This window comes from Palaemon carinicauda, chromosome 16 (assembly GCF_036898095.1).
Source record: "Palaemon carinicauda isolate YSFRI2023 chromosome 16, ASM3689809v2, whole genome shotgun sequence".
In the NCBI taxonomy this organism is placed as follows: domain Eukaryota; kingdom Metazoa; phylum Arthropoda; class Malacostraca; order Decapoda; family Palaemonidae; genus Palaemon; species Palaemon carinicauda.
Window position 1 is genome coordinate 71,561,249 of NC_090740.1, and position 23,226 is coordinate 71,584,474.

Here is a 23,226-nt window from a genome sequence, read left to right on the forward strand (position 1 = left end):
TCTCTTTTTTAATCGTAGCATTTTTTCATTTCAAAACAGGTCGCTTGAAGAACTCTTCCCTTTTATGTGAAGTGGTATATTCAGGATCACGGCTCTTTGAAATGTTCAATGATTTTCTTGTAAAAGGAATACTACCAGAATTAACTTCAAAGCAGGGAGAAAAATTAAAGGTACAGTTATCAACATTTTGTTTTCTTGGGAAACTTTCAATTGTAGAATAATCTTCCTTATCATATATTTTTCGTTAAATTTTGGTCACATTCCTAATACTGTTATTTACCTAGATTTATTCTTTTTTGTTTTTTTGTATATCTTTTATTTGTTCCGTAACTGGAATACAAACCTACGCTATTTATTTAGGGGTATTACTTTCGGCGAAGCCGAAATGATGAGCCATTAAAATTCAGCTTGGGTTAACTACCAAAACCGCTAGTTAGCAGGGGTAGGTGTGGTAGCTTGCTACTGCTCCCACTCACACACCAGTGATTTAGCTCACTTTGCTTTTGGCTTGGATGGGGTTAGTGTGTGTGTGTGTTGACTTCTGCAACCATGCGCACCTGGCCTGGACTCTATGGTCGCTGGCCCTGCGGAACCTTCATATCGGCTGTGGAAACCAATCGCCACACCCTTTGTCCCGCTTGCAGAGGTCAACTGTGTGATAGTGGTAATCAGTGTATTGAGTGTCGGGAGTGGTCTGCCCCCTAGTGGGATAGGTTTGGGCGACGACGGAAGAAGAAGTCTAAGTGGGATATTTTAAACACAAGACTTACCTGGTGGTTATATATTTAGCTTACGTCCCTGACGTCACGGCAGAAAAATTCAAAACTCACGCCAATCGCCGATTGGATAGCCAGGTGTGCTACCCATGCGCCCCTGGCGAGGTACCCGGAAACCATTCCCTTGGTATTCATATCTTCCCTGCCGGCGCTAGCGCTAACATTGGTTGGATATTCTCCTCGCGTTTTGACTGATTACTGTATTGCTATCCCTTTGGTGAAGTACAATAATTCTGATTTTTTGACTCAAGCTTGATTGATTTTTTGTTTGGATACTCTAGTTATATGTTCGGATATTGATATTTTGACCCTTGCTTGTATTTTATCTCTGTCAAAGTTCAAAATGGCTACCCCTTTAGTGGTTTTAGGGTGTGTGCTAGTGGGTGTAAGACCAGTTTATTATAGGCCTTCATTGATCCTCATTCATTATGCATTAAATGTAGGGGTAAAGTTTGTAAACTTGATGATAGGTGTGACAAATGCCTTATTTTGTCTGATCATGAGTGGCTTAATTTCGATCGTTATATTCGTAAGTTAGCTAAAGATAGGGTAAGACATAGTTCTTCTCTTTCTTCTAAAGATTCCTCTTCCTATGTCACTGTTCCTATTCCTTCTCCTGTAGTGGTAGTTCCAGATCCCGCTACGAGTACCATGAATAAACCAACACTTAAAGATATGATGTTGGCTATCCAGGCGTTGGGTACGAAGGTAGAGTCTATCGCTGCGGATAGAACGCAGTTAATGGCTGATGTTAAACAGCTAAAAAGTGAAAGTGTTAAAGGTACAGTGAATGTTTTTAGTGCTGTGGAGGGTACGCCTGTTCAGGCTTGTCGTTCTCCTAGTCCTGGACCTCTTCCAAGCTCCCCAACCCCTGGGAGAAGGAATGTCGAAAGACAAAAGGAAACGAGAGGCATTACTTCCAGAGCAGACGTTCCCTCGAGCGTTCGTGATTTTTCCCAGGATGTTCGCTCTTACCGTAGAAAAGGCGAAGTTGAAAAGTTTGGCTCATCATTAGAGGATAATTTACCTTAAAAAGGTTGGAGTCAAACTTCTAGACCTCTTAAGAGGAAAATTGACTTATGTCCTTCCAGGACATCGCAAGCAGGCTGTACAGTAGTCATCGGAACGGTCCTGAATGTTTTTCGTCTGAAGGAAGCTCGCCTTCTAAGTGGCCTGCTAGGACATTAGTTGAAAATATTCCTGCTGTTGAGCAATTATCCGACCTGGCCGTAACATCCTTTCATGCTCCTTCGCCTCCTTCAGATTGGATCTCACCCGTTGTTCGCTCTAAGCGGTCTTTGAGCAGTGGAGAGGAAGAACTTGCGATTAGTGTTTCGCAAGACTCTAATTTTAAGATGTTGCAAGAAATGCAGCAGAAACTTTCATCTTTTATGAAAGGCTACCAACCTACTGAATCCTCCTCTCTTAACACTAAGCGCCGAAAGGCAGAGAGTCGGCGAACGCTTGGTGATAAAGTTTCTAAACGTTTTGAGTGTGCGACTACGCACAGAGATGATTGGGAAAGTAAACATTCTTCACGAAAGGCTGATCTCTCGGGCTTTCAGAAAGTCGAGCGTTCTCCTAATCGAGCTTTTATTCATGCGCTTAGCAGTGATTGTGATAGTTCTGCTGAAAGCGCTTTCAAGCGTTCAGCTAGGCGTGATGTCGAGCGTCCTCCCGTCAAGCGTTCAACAGAACGCGAGCGTCCTCCACGACGTGACGTAGAGCGTGAAGTCAGGCGTTCAACAGAGCGTGACGTAGAGCGTGACCTCGTCGAGCGTTCAGAGCGCAAGCGTCCTCCCATCGAGCGTTCAGCTGAACGCGAGCGTGACGCCAGGTGTCCTCTCATTGAGTATTCATCGGAACGCAAGCGTACTTATATCGACCGCCCTCTTGTATGCGATGCTGAACAACAAACATCTAGGCAGGACTTTGAAATTAATGCAACGGTTCTTAACTCTGACCGTGCGGATCGAGAGCGTTCTGAGGAGCAGCGAGACTTGTTATCAGAGGAAGAAGTTGATGTTCCTCTTTCACCTTCCGAACCCTTTGAGGAGTTATCTGAGGATGAGGACTCTAAATCTTTTCGTCATTCGGTATACTTAAAGAAGCTGATGAAGATTTTTCATGTTGAGTTCCCAGAGTCTTTTATTCCTGTGGCTCCACGATCGCCTCCATCAGAGTTTACTCTAGGGAAACCTAAGAAAAAGTCTCTGTTCACTAAAATGGTGCTCTCTTGTTCATCTAAAAGAGCACCTAAATTAATGGGAGACTGGATGGATGCCAAGAAAGAGCAAGGGAAAGCGGCCTTCACATTTCCCCCTACTAGGTTGGCTTCTAGATCTAGTGTTTGGTACGATACGGGAGAGGTTCTCGGCTTGGGAGTTCCTGCCTCTGCCCAAGGAGATTTCTCAAGCCTGGTAGACGCTCCTCGTAGATCGGCCATGAGGAAGACTAAGGTGTTTTGGTCTACTTCCGAATTAGACCATTTACTCAAAGGTGTTTTCAGAGCCTTCGAGGTATTTAATTTCCTTGATTGAACTCTGGGGGCCTTGGGCAAAAAGATGACTACACTCAAGGAAAGAGACTCTTCGAACCTAATCCATGTCATGTCATGCATGGATAAGGCGTTGCTATTTTTACAGCAGGAATTCTCAAAAAGAGAGCCCAATTGTGTTCGTTCCTTTCTGTGGGAGTTTCATCCTTTCAGAAATCAGAATTATTATATTCTCCACTGTCGTCATCTCTGTTCCCACAGGACCTTATTAGGGAGATTTCTTCTTCGCTAATACAGAAGGCCACTCAAGACCTGGTCTCAAAGACGGCAAGGAAAGTGTTGCCACCTTCTTTCGTTAGCCGCAAACATAAAGAGGTTGCTCCTTTTCAAAAGTTTTCTCAGCCCTTTCGAGGAGTGACCTCCTGTTAGAGGTAACTTCAGATCAGATGGAAGGGGGACTAAGAAAAGAGGAGCAAAAACAGGGCGAAGCACAGTCTGACTGCTTTCACCTTCAGGCAGTAGGAGCCAGACTAAACATCTACTGGCAGGTGTGGGAGAAGAGGGGTGCAGATCCTTGGTCAGTCCAACTTCTAAGGAAGGGCTACAGGATCCCTTTTATAAATCAACCCCCTCTAAGGTTAACTCCTGTGGATCTCTCTCCCAAGTACAGGGAGGAATTAAAGAGGCAAAGCATTACAGCTACAAGTGTCTCTCATGTTGGAGAAGGGAGCTGTAGAGAAAGTACAGGACTGGAAGTTACCAGGCTTTTACAACCGCCTTTTCCTAGTTCCCAAGAACTCAGGGGGATGGCATCCAGTTCTGGGCGTAAGTGCTCTCAACAACTTCATCCAGACAACAAAGTTCTCAATGGAGACGACGAAGTCGGTGCTTGCAGCGGTAAGGAAGGGCGACTGGATGGTATCACTGGTCCTTCAGGATGCTTATTTCCATATCCCGATTCATCCAAAGTTCAAGCACTTTCTGAGATTCGTTTTCCGAGGAGAAGTCTTTTAATTTTGAGCCCTGTGTTTCGGCCTCAACACCGCCCTACAGATCTTTACGAGACTTATGCTCAATGTAGCAAGGATGTTCCACTCAAGAGGCATCAGAGCCTCCCTGTACCTGGACGATTGGCTTTTAAGAGCCCGCTCTCAAGATTGCTGCCTGAAGGATTTTCAGACAACTTTGAAGTTGACGGAAGAATTGGGTCTTCTAGTCAACAAAGACAAATCTTCACTGATACCTTCTCAAGAGATTATATATTTAGGAGTGATGATTCGGAGTCAGGTTTTTCGGGCTTTTCCGTCTCCCTTAAGGACGGAGAAAGCACTTCAGAAGATACATGCATTTCTAGGAGAGCAGAGGTGTTCTGCGAGGAGGTGGATGTGTCTGTTGGGAACTTTATCCTCTTTGGAACAGTTCATCTCTCTGGGAAGGCTGAACCTTCGACCACTCCAGTTTCACCTCAACTCTTGCTGGAACAAGGAGAAGGATTTGGAGAAGGTGTGTGTTTCTATCACGAAGTCAATGTGACATTGCCTGCAGTGGTGGAACGACCCGATCAAATATCAAGAAGGTTGCTCATTAAAACTGAAGAGCCCAGACCTAGTGTTGTGTTCCGACGCCTCGGACTCGGGGTGGGGGGGCAACACTGGGCAATGTGGAAGCATCAGGGGTGTGGACGGAGATTCAGAAGTCTTTCCACATAAATCAAAAGGAGCTGCTTGCAGTTCTTTTGGCCCTGAAGAGCTTCGAAGGGTCAGTACGAAACAAAGTGAATCAAGTCAATGCAGACAACAGCACGGCATTGGCACATTGCCGAACAAGGAGGAATACACACTATTTCCCTTTGCGAGACGGCGAGAGAGCTCCTCATTTGGGCAAAGGAAAGACTGGTGACCTTACTTACAAGGTTCATCCAGGGGGGAAAGGAATGTTTTGGCAGACGGTCTCAGCAGGAAAGGACAAGACCTATCCACGGAGTGGACTCTACACCTAGAGGTGTGCAAGAGTCTGTGGAAACTTTGGGGTCGCCCTTGTGTAGATCTTTTTGCGACTGCAAAGACCAAAAGACTAGACATATTGCTCCCCAGTGCCAGATCTCGAGGCAGTACACACAGACGTGTTCCTGCTAGATTGGACAAATCTAGATGTGTACGCTTTTCTTCCGTTCAAGATCCTGTACAAAGTTCTTCAAAAGTTTGTGACAAGCAAAGGGACCAGAATGACCTTGATAGCCCCCCTCTGGCCCTCAAGAGAATGGTTCACAGAGGTACTTGAATGGATGGGGGATACTCCCAGAAGCCTCCCTTTACGAGTAGATTTACTCAGACAGCCCCACTTGGTAAGACACCATCAAAATCTCCAAAGTCTTCGACTCACTGCCTTCAGACTATCGAAAGACTTACAAGAGCTAGAGGCTTTTCGAAGGAGGCAGCTAGGGCGATTGCAAGGGCTAGGAGGTCTTCAACCATCAGAGTCTATCAATCCAAGTGGGAAGTTTTCAGGGAATGGTGCACGGTCAACTCTGTAGCTCAGATTGCTGATTTTCTTTTATTCCTGAAAAAGAAACAAAGTTTTTCTCCGTCAACTATCAAGGGATACAGGAGTATGTTGACGACTGTGTTCAGGCACAGGAACCTGGATCTTTCAAATAATATGGATCTACAAGAACTAATTAAATCCTTTGAGACAACAAAACAACAACACTAGGATTCACCAGCTTGAAATCTGGATGTTATGTTAAAATTTCTGATGAGTGACAGGTTTGAACCCCTGCACTCTACATCTATGAAGGACCTCACAATGAAAACCCTTTTCTTGGTTAGTCTGGCAACAGGGGGTTAGTGAAGTCCATGCTTTTAGTAGAAATGTGGGTTTTCAGGACAGTAAAGCGATCTGCTCATTACAATTGTGTTTTCTCGCTAAGAACGAGCGCCCTTCCCAACCTTGGCCTAAGGCCTTTCAGATTTCGCACCTGGCGGACGTGATGGAAATGAGCTAGAGAGAGTTTTATGTCCAGTAAGGGCCCTCAAGTTTTACTTAGACAGAACTAAGACTTTAAGAGGCAAGTCGGAAGCACTGTGGTGCTCGGTGAAGAAACCTTCCTTGCCAATGTCCAAGAATGCTCTATCTTACTTTATTAGACTTCTAATTAAAGAGGCTCATTCTCACTGCAGTGAGACAGACTTTAGTCTTTTGAAAGTAAAGACTCACGAAGTAAGAGCAGTGGCATTCAAGCAAAATCGTTCCTTGCAAAGCATTATGGACACAACCTTCTGGAGAAGCAAATCTGTGTTTGCCTCACACTATTTGAAAAATGTCCAGACTCTATATGATGACTGATATACCGTGGGACTGTTTGTAGCAGCGGGTACAGTAGTGGGAGAAGGATCCGCCACTACTTTCCCATAATTCTAATATCTTTTCTTTCTCTTGGAACTTTTATTTGGTGATTTTATGGTTGTCTTGTGGAGACTGCGACAGTCTTCCTCAATCATTGATTTGTCAGGTGGTCTTTTTTGTTCCTTGAGGGCACCCCGGAATGGGTATTAGAGGAGGCTCTGTCACAAAGAGGTGTGATCACCGGTTGGCAGCTCTTAGGGATCTTCAGCCCCCTGAGAGGACCGCTGTATCTCATAAGGATAGCAGACATAATGGCAGAGTATCATTGAAGTCAGCTTCCTTATCAGCTATGAAACCCCTAAGTTTGTTTTGTATTTTAGAAACTCTTAAGCAGAATTCCAACTATATTGGCTATCTCTAACCCTCCACCAAAGGTGTTAATCAGCTATATATATAACCACCAGGTAAGTCTTGTGTTTAAAAATGTTGTTTGTTCCAACACGAATACTTACCTCGAATTACTTCCTTAGGAGAGTCACTTGGTGACCTCTTTCTCGACCATTTTTGGCGCCGATATCCCTCACCCCGTTCTCCATACAGGCCTACCCCCGCCGCCACAGAATGCGCCCCGAGGGCAGGATTAGGTCAGGTCACTGCCTCTCTGGGCCATTCTCCCCATTCAGTCCTTGGTCGTGAGATGCTCAACATCTCACTCCCAGTCTCTTATACTCGATCCTTTGTGCGCATTTAGTGTTCCACGTGTTCCCACCGTGGGGACTTGTGTTTTTTCGCAGTGTACTTCCCAAGTGTTCCTGTGCGTTCACTTTTCAACCGTGTCCTTACCCGGTGTTTAATTCATTTCCTTAGTGCTTGTGTCGTGCGTTGTGTGCGTTATGGAACAGTATTCCTTGATTTTCTTCAAGGAATTAATAGCTGAAAGGAAAACTTTTTACAAGAAATCATTCTTCCTCCCCTTATCCACGGTGTTGCCGTGTAGGGGCAGCTTATGTTACTCTTCAACCACGTGTCAGGACTACTGGTCCTGGAACGTAGTGCAGTGAGTGCACTTCGGCACTAAAAGGAAGAATACATCCAAGAGGCTCGTAGGAAGACGAGCCTCTCCTCGCCAACTTAATTCCCGATGCCTCGTCGAATAGAGATTCTTATACAGCCTTCTTCCCCTACCCAGAGTAGGGGACGAGGTAAGTCAGTTGCGGGGAAGTGCCCATTGCTCTTCCCCAAGAGTTTGAGTGGGTGCGGTATAGCACCAAGAGGAAGTAGGCGACGAAGGGTTCGCCTAAGAAGACTAGCGCCGGACGTCACGCCTGACAGAGCTTCCCTACCACCCTCTCCTACCCAGAGTAGGAGACGGGGTTGGTGTTTTGTGAAGAAGATAACTCTTAAGAAGTAGTTCGAGGTAAGTACTATTTTCGAGAGTGTGTGGGGAGACGGAGTCCTGGTGCAAGCAGGCCACGTCGCCTCTGATGACCCCATGTGGGGGTAAATGTCTCTAATTCTTCTCCAGTCTCTTAGCGTATTTTTCAGTCTCTTCTGCAGCCGAGGGCCTCGCCGAGAAGGAGCCTCCCAGGTCTGTCTTGCAGCGTTCCCCGGACCGACAACCCAGGGTTTTTTCTCACCACGAAGGCCATCCTCCAGACGCAGATATAACCCTCACAGGGAGAAATGCGAGAAGGCCTCTTCAGGCAGGCGTAAGACCGCGAAGCCTCCGGTTCACCCCGACAACGGGCGTAACCGAGCTTCTTACGGGCAGCCTGGCTGAATCAGCACAGCTGATTCGGCCCTCGGACTTAAAAGGAACGGTTCCCTCCCTCGGGTCAGCCCACGGGAATCCGCGTCCGCGTCCCCCAGCCCGCCCGCAGGTGTAACCGGGCGTCTTTACGGGCAGCTTGGCCGAATCAGCACAGCTGGTTTGGCCCTCGGACTTAAAAGGAACGGTTCCCTCCGTCGGGTCAGCCCACGGGGATCCGCGTCCGCGTCCCCCAGCCCGCCCGCAGGTGTAACCGGGCTTCTTTACGGGCAGCCTGGCCGAATCAGCACAGCTGGTTCGGCCCTCGGACTTAAAAGGAACGGTTCCCTCCGTTGGGTCAGCCCACGAGGATCCGCGTCCGCGTCCCCCGGAGAGAATACACGAACAGTAGTCCTCGACGGTACGGCGTTGCCGGTTCTGACCCCGAACCTGGTGCGGAGCTCCCCGCCGGGGAAACCGGTACCACCGCAAGGGAGTGCCTGGGATTCCAGAACCAAAGCGACCGGGGAGTGCCCGGTGACCCGGCGCCTCGAGATCAAGCGGTAGGAAGGACTCTACAGGTAAGCGTAAGTCCCCGAAGCCTCCGGTTAACCCCGCCCAGCGGGGGAAACGCGCTTCTGGTCGGGCGGCCTGGCCGAACCAGCCCGGCTGGTGTGGCCTTCGGGTCAGAAGGAACGGTTCCCGCTGTCGGGCCAGCCCACGGGAACCGCATCCTCGGCACCCAGAGCCTTGGGCCGACTGGAGTCCCCGCTGAACCAGCGTTGCTTGCGGTAACCCAGGCCCCTGGTGCGGACGTCCCCGCAGGTGAAATCCAGGTCCTCGGATGACGGAGAAGAGCGCTCCCTGACGGAGGACTCCGTCTATAGGAGAGTGGTTAGCCTTTACAGAAGACACCACAGGTACCGGAACCTGCAGCTACGGATGTAGGTTCCAGGAAGTCAAGCCTTTTTGAGAATCATGCAGACTCCTTACAACCTAAGACGTCCCTAGCACTTCCTCTAACCCGAGGTCTAGTCCTAGAGCAGGATTATGTCGGCAAGGTAGTGGCCAACACGGCCGGGGTCCCCCAACCTTTAAGGGGGGTCAGCAGGACATCCCTAGTCAAGGCGTTTTCAGACAGTAGAGCCTCTTCAGCCCCAGTCTGGTTCTCGCCAGCAGGAGCCTCCATGATGGAGAAAATGTCGAGGGACTTAGTAAACGTCCCCTCTTGGCTGGACTGGTGGGCTTACTCTTTGGGAGGTGTACAAGCCTCCTTTGACCCCGAGGACCCTGTCCAGCAAGGCCTTCAACCCTTAGGTTAGGGACATATCAGTCTCTCACACTAACAGCTAACTGGGTGTTCTGGAAGCGAAACACTGTTCTGGCGTAAGTGTCTTGGAAGGCAGCAGACAGGGGGACGCGACCCATTCGCAGCTTTCCCTTGGGGGGAGAATCTCTGTTTCCTCGGAAGGAACTAGAAACCATAATGGAGAAGGTCTTGAAATAGAAGGAGGCTAACGTCCCCAGACCTACGACTCCTAGGAGACCACCCTAGAAGAGATCTGTCTCGGATAGTGCCGCGACACCCCAAGCATCTACCAGCACTACGAGGAGAGAAGCCCCCTCTTCCTCCTGGTCCGCAACGCCTCAGCCCCTCCACAGGGGAGCTCCAGAGCCTTCTAGCTCCTTCAGGTCGGGTTACCCCGCCTCTAGGGGAGACAGGTCAGGTCGCCCCTCTAGAAGAAGGGAAGAGTGGGAGGCTCCCTATCCCCACCCAACCCTCGGGTTGGAGGATGACTCAGGCGTCATTGGCAAGCATGGAGGGCTCAAGGAGCAGAACCTTGGACAGTGTCCTTACTAAAGAAGGGCTACGGACTTCCATTCCTAACGGAACCACCCACGCCTTTTCCGGCCAACCGGATAGATGGCTAGATCCTAAAGACCCGTTAAAGAGGACCGCCCTTCAAGAGGAGGTGTTGTCCATGCTAGAGAAGGGTACCATGGAAGAGGTTCTTCTCCCAGGGCCAGGTGTCTACAGTTGCCTATTCCTGGCAGAAAAAGCGACCGGGGGGGTGGAGACCGGTTATAGATCTGTCAGCTCTCAACAGGTTCGTCAAGATGACGGACTTCTAAATGGACACGCAGAATTTGGTCCTGCTGTCCTTGAGGGAGAAAGATTGTAGAATACCATCGACCCCAAGGACGCATACTTCCAGATTCCGGTCCACACCTCGGGTCGGAGGTTCCTCCGGGTGAAATAGGGTTCCCAGTTCCTGCAATTCAGGACCCCTTTTTCTTTGGTCTGTCAACAACGCCCAAAGTGTTCGTGAGAGTCCCCACGGCTGTCGCAGGGGGGGCGCACGAACGAGGCATACGCCTTAGCAGATACCTGGACGGCTGGTGGCTTCTTCCCGCCTCAAAGGTCCTCTTGGAGGAACAAGGGAGAAGTCCCCTCCAGTTTGGCTAGGATCTGGGGAACTGAATCAACCCGAAGTAGCCAAATCTATCCCCTTCCACCGGAATGAACTACTGGGGAATAACATTAGACCTTTTTTCGGGGAGAATTTTTCCCTTCGGAGAATAAGATATGAAACCTCAGGCTCATTAGTCAGCCGTTCCTACTGTTCACAGACGCCTCCAACCAGTGATGGGGAGCCCTTCCCCTCGACGAAGCGGCACGAGAGACCTGGTTGGAAGGGGAGAGACAACTCCACACAATGTCCTGGAGTTGGAAGTAGTCCAGAAGGCGTGCCTACACTTTGCAAGTCTGCTAAAGGGGAACTCCGTGGCGTGGATGAGCAACAACACCACGGTAGTGGCATACATAAACAAGCAGGGTACTTGTAATCGAAGGAGTTGGGCGATCTCACCATAGAGAATCTAGACTGAGTGATAGGGAATCAAGGTGTGATGTTAGCAAGCTTCTTTCCCGGAAAGTAAAACGTTCTGGCCGACGGCCTCAGCAGAATGGGCCACATAGTAGGGACAAAATGGTCCCTTCTCCCAGGAATAGCCAAGCTCATCATTCAACGCTGGGGTTCCCCGGTGGTTGACCGCCTTGCAACAACCTCAACGCCCAACTCCCAGTCTATTGCCCCCCTGTACCAGACCCGAAAGCTTCCTTAGAAGACTCTTTACAGCACAAGTGGGACAATCTGGATGTGTACGTTCTTTCCCCCTTTTCACGCTGATAAGACATGGGCTCAGCAGAATAAAGGTGGCTCGAAGCCTACAGATGACTTTGGTAGCGCCCTGGTGGCTAGACAGAGAGAGTAGTTCGCGGACCTAAAAGACCTATCGAGTCAACCGCCGTGGCCTCTGTCCGTCAGGTCAGACCTTCTGCACCAGCCTCACTTTCTCAAGTTCCTCGGCAGGCCTCTCTCCCTACGTCTTCACGACTGAAGACTAAGAGCTGCTTCTGAAGAAAGAAAGATATTCTTCCTCCACGGCTAAGAGAATTTCTCTATTCCTAAGAAGTCGCCACCCGCGGTCTTCCAGACAAAATGGACCTCCGTCGCGAAGTGGTGCGCTGAGAGGTACATTAGACCTCTTAAGGCCTCTGTCCCAGACATGGCAGTTTTTCCTGGTGTTTCTCAAGGACAAAGTGGAGAGGTCAGTCCCAGCCATAAAAAGGGGTTCGGGCTGCCTTAGGCCAAGTCTTCCTCCGGAAGGGCATCGTCCTGGGGGCCTCGAGACACATAGCGATGCTTGTCAAAAGCTTCGAGCAGTCTTACCCCCCTCAGGAGGGAAAGGTGCCCCAGTGGGACTTAGGCAAGGTCCGGAAGATGATGTGTCACTCCCACTTTGAACACTTGAAAGATATCGTGAACAAAGATCTCACCCTTAAGGCCTACTTCTTGCTAGCCTTGGCGTCCGATAAGAGAGTGGGAGAGATACATGGTTTGTCATTCGTCTTCTCTCACTCCGACCAGGTATCAGGAACCTCTTCGTTTCCACAGGTGTTAATAGGAAGCAAGTTTCCGAGAACACCAGTTCTTGCTGGCTGAGACAAGGCATCGCTAGAACCTATGAAGAGGGTAAAATGGCAGTGCCAGGCACTCCCCGGACCCATGACATCAGGGGTCTGAGCACCCCCTTGCCCTTTGAGAGAAACATGGCGGTGAGGCAGATCCTACAGACAGGTACTTGGTCGCACCAGTCAAACTTTACTGCCCACTACCTCAAGGGTTATTCAAGGAAATCCTTGGACGGGTTCTCCATTGGGACAGTCATGGCCGCCCTCCGGGCTGTGTAGCGGTAAGGCCAGAGGCTGTACCCAACGATGAACACATTCTTCGCGACTACATCCGGAGAAAATCGTCAGAAGAATTTTTAAGAGGTAAAATCTTAGATAATAGCGTAAGGTGGCGCAGTTACCCTCACTCCCGTACTCTGATAGGCCCCCGCATTCCATAGCCCTCTAGGCCCTACGTGCCTAGTCAAGTGACAGAATAGCACTCCCGCCTCCTAAAGTATAAGTCTCCTAAGGAAGTAATTCAAGGTAAGTATTCGTGTTGGAACAAATCAAAAATTTTAAGTAATTTTTATTTTTCCTAACATACTTACCGAGAATTACTTCCGGGTAATGGCCCTCCCTTCCGTCCCCGAGTGCCATCCTTCCATTGCCAAGTTGGGCTATACGGCGGACTGAATGAGGAGAATGGCCCAGAGAGGCAGTGACCTGACCTAATCCTGCCCTCGGGGCGCATTCTGTGGCGGCGGGGGTAGGCCTGTATGGAGAACGGGGTGAGGGATATCGGCGCCAAAAATGGTCGAGAAAGAGGTCACCAAGTGACTCTCCTAAGGAAGTAATTCTCGGTAAGTATGTTAGGAAAAATAAAAATTACTTAAAATTTTTGATTTTCATTATAAAATAAATTTTTGAACATACTTACCTGGTGGTTATATATAATTAAAATCCCCCCCTCCTCCCCTCTAGAGACTAGAGGCATGGAAGATATGAATACCGAGGGAATGGTTTCCGGGTACCTCGCCAGGGGTGCATGGGTAGCACACCTGGCTATCCAATCGTCGATTGGCGCGAGTTTTGAATTTTTCTGCCGTGACGTCAGGGACGTAAGCTATATATATAACCACCAGGTAAGTATGTTCAAAAATTTATTTTATAATGAAAATAACATTTTCTCCTTCGAAGGGAAAAAAAACCCAAGACGTGAAGCTCCTACTTATTCGGCCTCTTCCAAGAGACTGTCGAGTAGTAGCGTAGACCCTTTTATTTGTAGCCAACCCCGGTCCTCTAGAGATGGTGTGGCTTCTCCTAGTGAAGTGGCCCCACCTCTCCCCCGGGTGAGGCCTTGTGTATGTCTTCTGTTTTGCAGGTGGTTGTCCTTGGGGCTTCTGGGTACGCCCTCCAAGGACTCCATGCTGCAGCTCATCTATGTGGTGCGAGTGTGCAGCCGTCATCATCAACTTCGAAGGTAGATCCTCTTGCGCTCGTCGACGTTGTGGTGTCAGAGGCGTCATCTGTGGCTTCTGCCGATGCCCCTGCCCCTCCAAACTCTCCATCTGTTGCTGCTGACGTAGTTTCCTGTTGTGGAAAAATTAATAGTATAGTTAAGAAAAAGTACAAATTATTTTTCATTTTTTCATTATATTTGTAGTCTTATATTTTTGGTCCTTCATCTTTGTCTAATTACACTTTTTTTTTTTTTTTGCAGCATGCCCTACTCCCTGTAGGGTTTGAAGGGGAAACCAGAAGTTGAACATAAAGTGGCATAGAAAAGTTTTCAGTGGCAGCCAAACTTTTATGTGTTGTCAATGCCCAAACCCGGTTAACTGTTCATGCAGATAATGAACCATAGTGTTGAGGAATTCTCATTTAAGCTTGAAGTTTTTCCTGTCCTAAGTCTGGAATTTTCTTTGGAATAAAACTGCATCATCCTGCACCTGTTTATGTTGTTAGTCAGCCTGGTGAAGACTGTTAAAATCAGTTTTTAAATATTTAACTTAGCCGGTGAATATATAATAGCTGCAACTCTGCGGCTCGACAGAAAACACACTAAAAAAACTCGCGAGCGATCGCTATGAAGGTTGCGGGTGTGCCCACCAGCGCCAACTGTCGGCCAGATACCACTCTTGCATGTAAACAAAACCTTCAATTCTTCTCTGTCGACGTTGACGACAAGACGTATCAATACTCGCTGTAGAACCTGGAGTTTTCTCAATATATTTGGTGAAGTACTTCATTTTGGTTTGAGCTTTCGCAGTGCAGGTGTTTTATCTTCATCTTAAATCTTGAACTCGTTTTTGGATAGATTTAATTTTTGATGACAAGAGAGAGAGTATGGACTTTCTTTGACTTTTAAATGGCCGACCCTTCCCTTAGACGGAAGTGTGTTTTAGGCTTTTAGCAATTATCTTATCACGTTATAAATTAATTATAGATTTTCCTCTATATATTTTATATCTCAACCGCCTTTATTAGGCCTCTTCGATTAGCTTTCCATTTATAATAAACATCAAAATAAATTTTAATGATTTGTTTATATGCGACCTTTCCTGAGAGTAGGCGGTCCTACCTTGGAAACCGAAGTTAAACAACGTTGAGCCCTTTTCAATCGTATATAACTTTTACAGAGCTAATGATTTAAAACTTATTAAATGAAATATTTTTAGTAAATATTTTATGATAGTTTTCTTTTTTCTTTGAATAGTCTTCGTACTGTTTCAAAGATGAACTAACGTTTAGTTTATTTATGCTACGCAGTTTGCGCTCTATCGTTACGATAGAGAGAGAGAGTATCACGGTTTCACTTTGCAGAAAGAGTAAATCAATTCTGACGTTTTGTTCTTTTTTCTTTCAAAGCTTAAATGTTTTAAAGACTATTTTAAAGGAACTTTTAATTGAAAAACCTTTCAGTTTTTTCCTTTGGTCAAATAACCTGTTTATTGACGAAAGGTAAGTGGGCTCTTCTCTTCGGTGCGAATCAAGAGAGAGAGATAGAGACGGAGAGAGAGAGAGGAGAGAGAACGTTCCGATCTTTATCTCGTCCCAAGCGAGTAACGTTGTTCTCGAGTTACTCTCGTCCCTAGTCTCTGTACGGGGAGAAAGGATAAAACGTTTTTAGTTTTTATTCTCGTCCCAAGGCACTTTACGGTGAGAGATTGAAAACGTAGTTTTGAATGAACTAGTGTTTAGTCTCTTCCCCAGCCACTGATTTTTTTATCTTAAAATATGTTTACTGTTTTTTGCTGGTATTAATGTTCTTACATTATACGACTGATTTCGCAATTATAACCTTTTGATAGAGGGTAGAATTGCGTGCTTCAGGTAGAAATCAGTTTTATTCATACCTAATGTGAATTGTTAAAAAATTTGATTTCAGTGAATTAAGTGCAAAACAGAAAATCATAGTGATAAAGTGATATTGCGCAAAGTGTTATCAGTGTTGCGACCGAGGGTTCGTCTGTTCGTGCCTGTCGTTCGCCTAGTCCGGGACCTCATGCAAGCTTCCAAGCCCAGGGGAGAAGTAATGTCGTACGACTTATGGGTTCGAGAGGCCTTGATCAGCGAACAGACGTTCCCTCTATGGTATCAGGTGTATCTTACCAAGATCACCCCTACCATAAGGCGAGAGAGACGATTTTCTCCTCGTCATCCGAAGGCTTTTCGCATAAGAAACCGTGGAACAAGGTTTCGAGGCCCTTTAAGCGAAAGTCAGTCCTTTCAGGACAGGTCCAGCGTCCTGGTTTCAACCATTAGGACAGCTCTGACCCTATGCAGTCATCGGAAGACTGCTCGCCGCCTAAACAAAAGCGTAACACAGACTCCGAGAGTCTTTTTGTAGGCAAGGTTTTGCAGTCACAGACGTTACCCTCGTCTCTTACCGCAACCATTCCCGTTGATCCTGAATGGGTTGTACGGCAAGACATGCAGAATAAGCTTGCCTCCCTTATGGAAGACTATTCTGCCGGTAAGTCCGTTGAGCCTAGCCGTTTATCTCATCGAGATCCTGGCCTTCAGCCACCCTAACGTTCCTTTGTGCGTCCTGTTGACGTTGGCGTAGCCAAGTCACGTCAGTCAGGTTGTTTAGAACCACACTCGATGCGGTCTCGTGTGGATTTTCAGCCACATTTGGACGTTAGGCCACTTGCTGATGCTCCTGTTGACGTTCAGGACGTTCGCCAACAATCGGAGTTGACTTGTTTTGACGCTGAGCGTCAACCTCCGCATTCTAGAGTTGTTTTGACTGCTCAGACTAGGCGGTCAAAGCAGTCTCGAGTGGACGCTGTGCGTCCTCACGCACCTGTTGTTGTTGACAGTTCACAGACTGTCAAGCAGTTACATGACGTTGCGTCCTGGTCCGCTACTAATGCACCAGTGTGTGTGCTCAGACTAGGCGGTCAAAGCAGTCTCGAGTGGACGCTGTGCGTCCTCACGCACCTGTTGTTGTTGACAGTTCACAGACTGTCAAGCAGTTACATGACGTTGCGTCCTGGTCCGCTACTAATGTACCAGTGTGTGTGGACTCTGCTTGTAAAGCATTGCCACCACGGTAGGTCTCTCCCTTGCTTGAGACTCGGCTATTGTCGGACAAGGTTCCTTCAGATGAGGAAGTTGCATGACGTTGCGTCCTGGTCCGCTACTAATGCACCAGTGTGTGTGCTCAGACTAGGCGGTCAAAGCAGTCTCGAGTGGACGCTGTGCGTCCTCACGCACCTGTTGTTGTTGACAGTTCACAGACTGTCAAGCAGTTACATGACGTTGCGTCCTGGTCCGCTACTAATGCACCAGTGTGTGTGGACTCTGCTTGTAAAGCATTGCCACCACGGTAGGTCTCTCCCTTGCTTGAGACTCGGCTATTGTCGAACAAGGTTCCTTCAGATGAGGAAGTTGCTGTTCCCCCTCCTACTGATATTCCCTTGAGGACTCTGTCAGACGGAGAGGAGCCTAAAGCTGCTTAGCCCTCTATGGACTTTAAATAAATCATGCTGATTTTTAAGGATCTTTGTCCGGATCTTTTTGTAACTGCTGCTCCTCGTTCGCCTAAACGTCAGAGCTTACACTAGGCCTAGCTACTTCAAAGCCGTTGTTTTATAAGCTAGTGCTCTCTCGCTCTTCTAAGAGAGCTTTACGTTTGCTAGGCGACTGGTTTATCACCAGGAGGAGTTTGGGGGAGACAGCCTTTGCTTTCCCTACTTTTAAGCTGGCTTATAGAGCGAGAGTCTGATATGACACGAGAGAAGTTCTCGGCTTGGGAGTTCCTGCCTCTGCCCAGATAGACTTCTCAAACCTCATAGGCTCTCCCCAGCGCTCAATGTGTTCATTGTCAAGACAAACTTCACGATGAAGTCTACCAGGCTGTCTTGACAGCATTTATGGAAGGCGACTGGATGGTCTCTCTCGACCTTCAGGAGGCATACTTCCACATTCCTATACACCCGGATTCCCAACCGTTTCTGAGGTTTGTTTACAGGAATGTGGGGTACCAGTTTCGAGCCCTGTGCTTTGGCCTTAGTCCTGCGCCTCTCGTGTTTACGAGGCTCATGAGGAATGTGGCAAAATCCCTCCATCTATCGGGGATCCGAGCCTCCCTGTACTTGGACGACTGGCTTCTCAGAGCATCGTCCAGTCTTCGCTGTCTGCAGGATCTACATTGGACGTTGAGTCTGGCCAGGGAGTTGGGACTTTTGGTCAACCTAAAAGTCCCAACTGATCCCATCCCAGATTATTCTATATTTGGGGATGGAGATTCGCAGTCAAGCCCTGCTCGAAGTCCAACTAATGCTGAAAAGAAAACGTTTATTCAGTCAGGAGTTGGAACAGTCTCGTAGGGACTCTCTCATCCCTGGAGCAGTTTGTCTCACTAGGGAGACTACCCCTTCTGCCTCTCCGGTTCCATCTAGCCTCTCACTGGAACTAGGACAAGACATTAGAGACGGTATCATTCCCAGTCTCCGAACCAGTAAAGGCATGCCTGAAATGGTGGGACAGCAATATCAATCTGAGAGAGGGACTATCCCTAGCAGTCAAGAACCCAAACCACGTGTTGTCCTCAGACGCGTAGGGTTTGGGTTGGGGTGCGACCCTGGATGGTCGGGAATGCTCGGGTCTGTGGACCTCAAGTCAGAAGAGCATGCACATCAACGGCAAGGAGCTATTAGCAGTCCACTTGGCCTTGATGATATTAGAAAGCTTCTTCGAAACTAAGTGGTAGAGGTCAACTCAGACAACACCACAACTTTGGCGTACATCTCCAAGCAAGGAGGCACACACTCCTTCACGCTGCTCGAGATCGCAAGGGACCTTCTCTTATGGTCAAGAATTCGAGGCATCTCCCTGTTGACGAGATTCATCCAGGGGGACTTGAACGTCTTGGCAGACTGTCTCAGTCGGAGGGGTCAGGTGATACCCACGGAATGGACCCTCCACAAGGACGTGGGCAAGAGTCTTTGGGCTACTTGGGGTCAACCCACCATAGACCTCTTTGCCTCCTCGTTGACCAAAAGGTTACCAATCTTTTGCTCTCCAGTCCTAGATACAGAAGCAATCTACATAGACGCGTTTCTACTGGATTGGTCTTTTATGGACTTATATGCATTCCCACCATTCAAGATAGTCAACAAGGTACTGCAGAAGTTCGCCTCTCACGAAGGGACAAGGTTGATGTTGGTTGCTACCCTCTGGCCCGCGAGAGAGTGGTTCACCGAGGTACTTCAATGGCTGGTAGACTTTCCAAGAAGTCTTCCTCTAAGGGTAGATCTGTTACGTCAGCCCCACGTAAAGAATGTCCATCAAAGCCTCCCCGCTCTTCGTCTGACTTCCTTCAGACTATCGAAAGACTCTCAAGAGCTAGAGGCTTTTCGAAGGAGGCAGTCAGTGCGATTGCAAGAGCTAGGAGAGCTTCTACCATTAGAGTATACCAGTCGAAGTGGGAAGTCTTTCGAGACTGGTGCAAGTCAGCATCTGTGTCCTCGTCCAGTACCTCTGTAGCCCAAATCGCAGATTTTCTTTTACATCTGAGAAAGGTTCGCTCCCTTTCAGCTCCCACGATTAAGGGCTACAGGAGCATGTTGGCTTCGGTCTTTCGACATAGAGGCTTAGATCTTTCCAACAATAAAGATCTCCAAGATCTCCTTAAGTCTTTCGAGACCTCTAAGGAACGTCGTTTGGCAACTCCTGGATGGAACTTAGACGTGGTCCTAAGGTTCCTCATGTCAGACAGGTTTGAGCCATTACATTCAGCCTCCCTGAAGGATCTCACCCTCAAGACACTTTTCCTAGTGTGCTTGGCTTCGGCTAAAAGGGTCAGTGAACTTCATGCCTTCAGTAAGAACATCGGCTTTTCTACAGAAAAAAGCCACTTGTTCACTTCAACTTGGTTTCCTGGCCAAAAATGAACTGCCTTCTCGTCCTTGGCTTAAATCTTTTGATATTCCTTGCTTATCAGAGATCGTAGGCAACGAACTGGAAAGGGTATTATGTCCTGTTAGAGCTCTTAAGTTCGATTTAGCCCGTACTAAGTCATTACGAGGTAAATCTGAGGCATTATGGTGCTCAGTTAAGAAACCTTCATTGCCTATGTCAAAGAATGCTTTGTCATATTTTATCAGATTTTTTTAATACGAGAAGCTCATTCTCACTTGAATGAGTAAGACCGATGTTTGCTTAAGGTTAAGACGCACGAAGTTAGAGATATAGCAACCTCCGTGGCCTTCAAGCAAAATAAATCTCTGCAAAGTATTATGGACGCGACTTTTTGGAGAAGCAAGTCAATGTTCGTGTCATTTTACTTAATAGATGTCCAGACTCTTTACGAGGACTGCTACACACTGGGTCCATTCGTAGCAGCGAGTGCAGTAGTGGGTGAGGGTTCTACCACTACACTTCCCTAATTCCAATATCCTTTTAATCTGTCTCTTGAAATGTTTTTAATATTGTTTTATGGGTTGTTCGGAAGGCTAAGAAGCCTTTCGCATCCTGGTTGATTTGGCGGGTGGTCAAAGTCATTTCTTGAGAGCGCCCAGATTAGGGGTTTGATGAGGTCCTGTTGTATGGGTTGCAGCCCTTGATACTTCAGCTCCTGGGAGTCTTTCAGCATCCTAAGAGGATCGCTGGGCTCCGTGAGGAAGACAGACTTACAAGGCAGAGTAATCGTCTAAGTCAACTTCCTTACCAGGTACCTACAGTATATATTTTGGTTTTGTTATATTGATAACTGTCAAAATGAAAAAACTCTTAGCTTATACGCTGTAAACTTAATTAACTCTGGTCTCTACCCACCACCTTGGGTGTGAATCAGCTATTATATATTCACCGGCTAAGTTAAATATTTAAAAATGATATTTTAATTATAAAATAAATTTTTGAATATACTTACCCGGTGAATATATAAATTAAAGACCCTCCCTTCCTCCCCAATAGAGACGCAGCGGGACGAGAAGAATTGAAGGTTTTGTTTACATGCAAGAGTGGTATCTGGCCGACAGTTGGCGCTGGTGGGCACACCCGCAACCTTCATAGCGATCGCTCGCGAGTTTTTTGAGTGTGTTTTCTGTCGAGCCGCAGAGTTGCAGCTATTATATATTCACCGGGTAAGTATATTCAAAAATTTATTTTATAATTAAAATATCATTTTGTTTGGGTATTCTAGTTTTGCCGCATAAATTGGGAGTACAGTAGTATCTTTTATGTGAAAGAAAAGACTTGTACCCAATCTTATTTTGTGTGTGTGTGCGTGATTTTGCAATCAAGAGGGGCCTCAGAAAATTAGCAGAGTTGGTTTCGCCTCTTAACCATTTTCATGGTTGTAGAATAACCGTGACATAGTGTATCACTGAAGATTGTAACAAAATTTTTGTCTTTCTGACATATAGGAAGAATGTAAAGTCAGGTTCAATGTGCAACCTTTGATCTTGTGGCAAGCTACTGGTATATGAATGTATCCCAAATATATACACGGTTAAGTGTGCCTTTGTTTATGCTAGTACAGTTTAGGAAACACTTATAAGTGTCCAGCATGTGAATAGTTCTTGTTTCTTTTGGTTACTCAAATAATTTTTTTTTTGTCTTGTTAACTTTTAGAGGGTTGATTCCTATGAGGCTCTGCCATGGATATATCAATGTCTCTGCTTATTTTTTTGAAGATCTGACTTTTCATACTATAGTTTTGTATTTTTTCTCTCAGGATTGATAAAATTTTTTTTGTTTCATTTCAAATAAATATTTTTCTTGTTTTTATGAAGTCAGCATTTCATTCCAGTACCTTTCCATATTGTGTCCCCTTCTCAGCCACGGTTTTTTTTATCTTAGTATAATATTTTTTACTTAACCTGAAAGCGGCTTATCTCTGGATAATGCAATTACATTTTTAGCAGGGTCCCTTTACCCAGTAAAAATCAAGGGGTGGTGCCCAGTGCTCTGTTCTCTTGACCTGTTACCTAGATTTTTGGGTATTCCACAGTTTTACCTTTTTGTGTTGTGAACGTTGGAGTGTGGTTGGTATGCGGACACTAGGCAGTTCGGGTGCTACCTCGGGCCATAGTCTGCAAACCACTACACTGTTCCTGATCATCCTTCGAGGGGGAAACTTAGTCCTAAGTCTGTCTCTCCTGCGAGTATTTCTTTCCCTCGGGGGAGTTCTCTCATAGAAACACCCCTTCGGAGGACTGCTGCTGCTCATGGTCAGCTTGCTGATCTAACGGCCCCTTGAGGGCATCTCTGTTGCAGAGCTCGCCCTCCACTTCACCTTAGAGGTTTTCCTTCACCATCGGTGAAAAGGCTCCTCTTCAGCTTTGTCATCGCAGCCGTCCCCCGCAGAGGAGCCTCCGCTTCAGTCGTCTCCTGACTCTTGACCTATGCCAGTTCCTGGACCTTCTCCTGTCGACACTGCTGCTAGTCCTCGATCTTCGGTCCTGGACTCTTCTGTAGATCATTTGCGATCTCCATTGGTGGATGTTCCCCCTTCCAAAGGGCACATCCTGGTTCCTCTTCGTCCTACCAGCTGACTTGCTGTCACTGTTTCTGTCTCCAGTACAGCCTCTTGAGGCCCTACCTAAGCATGCAGCTGCATGCTAACGCTCTCCAGCTTGCCAGCACCCTGCAGTGCACCAGCGCTCATCAACATCTCTTGAGCGCCAGCCTGCACCCACGCTTTCCAGAGCGCCCCCGTTCTCCAGCTCGTTAGCACTGTACAATGCTTCGGCGTTCGCCAGAGCTACAGCCTTCTCCTGCTTGTCCTCAGTGCCCTCTAATGCCCCAGTGATATCTCGATCACTGGCTTTCTCCAGCGCAGCCTCGCCATTCCAGGGAGCAACGTTTGCCAGCTCGCCAGGGCTCACCAGCCAATCTACGCTCGCCAGCACAACTGCGCTCTCCAGCCCGAGCTTATCAGCGCTCACCAAAACCTCAGCGCGCTCCTGCGCAACCTCGGTCTCTGGCCACCAACGCTCTCCTACACGACAACGCTCTCCCATACCGCAGCACTCTCCTGCGCAAAAGAGCCAGCGCTCCAGTGTGCATCAGCGCTCTCCTGTGCACTTGCTCTCACAGATCTAGCGCTCGCCAAGGCACCAGCGCTCACCAATGTGCCAGCACTCGCCAAAACGCCAGTGCTCACATGCATACTCGGGCAGTGGCCATGAGCAGGTTCTCCAGGCAAAGGAACATCGTATCGACAGGTCACCATCGCCTCGTTCCCTTTCCCGCAGGCGCTTTTCAGCGCGACCGCCGGGGAAAGGAGAACGGGTTCAGGATCCCGAAGCTGCCTTCCTCTAAGGCTGACTCACCTACAGTGGAGAGGCCTCGCAGGGAACCTTCGGTCCCTTTCCCTTTAGGGGATCTGTCTGACAGTGCGTCAGTCATTTAACAGGCGTGGTTCAATGCTATGGTCAGAGCAGTG

The 23,226-nt window shown here is 47.6% G+C and overlaps 1 protein-coding gene across 1 annotated transcript in view; it reads left to right on the forward strand.

The window, feature by feature from the left end:
• Pex16 (peroxin 16) overlaps positions 1-23,226 on the forward strand; it is a 178,869-nt gene that overhangs the window by 1,108 nt on the left and 154,535 nt on the right. The window contains exon 2 of the mRNA XM_068389898.1: positions 40-170. Within this exon, the coding sequence (XP_068245999.1) occupies positions 40-170 (131 nt within the window). The remainder of the gene's footprint in view (positions 1-39; positions 171-23,226) is intronic.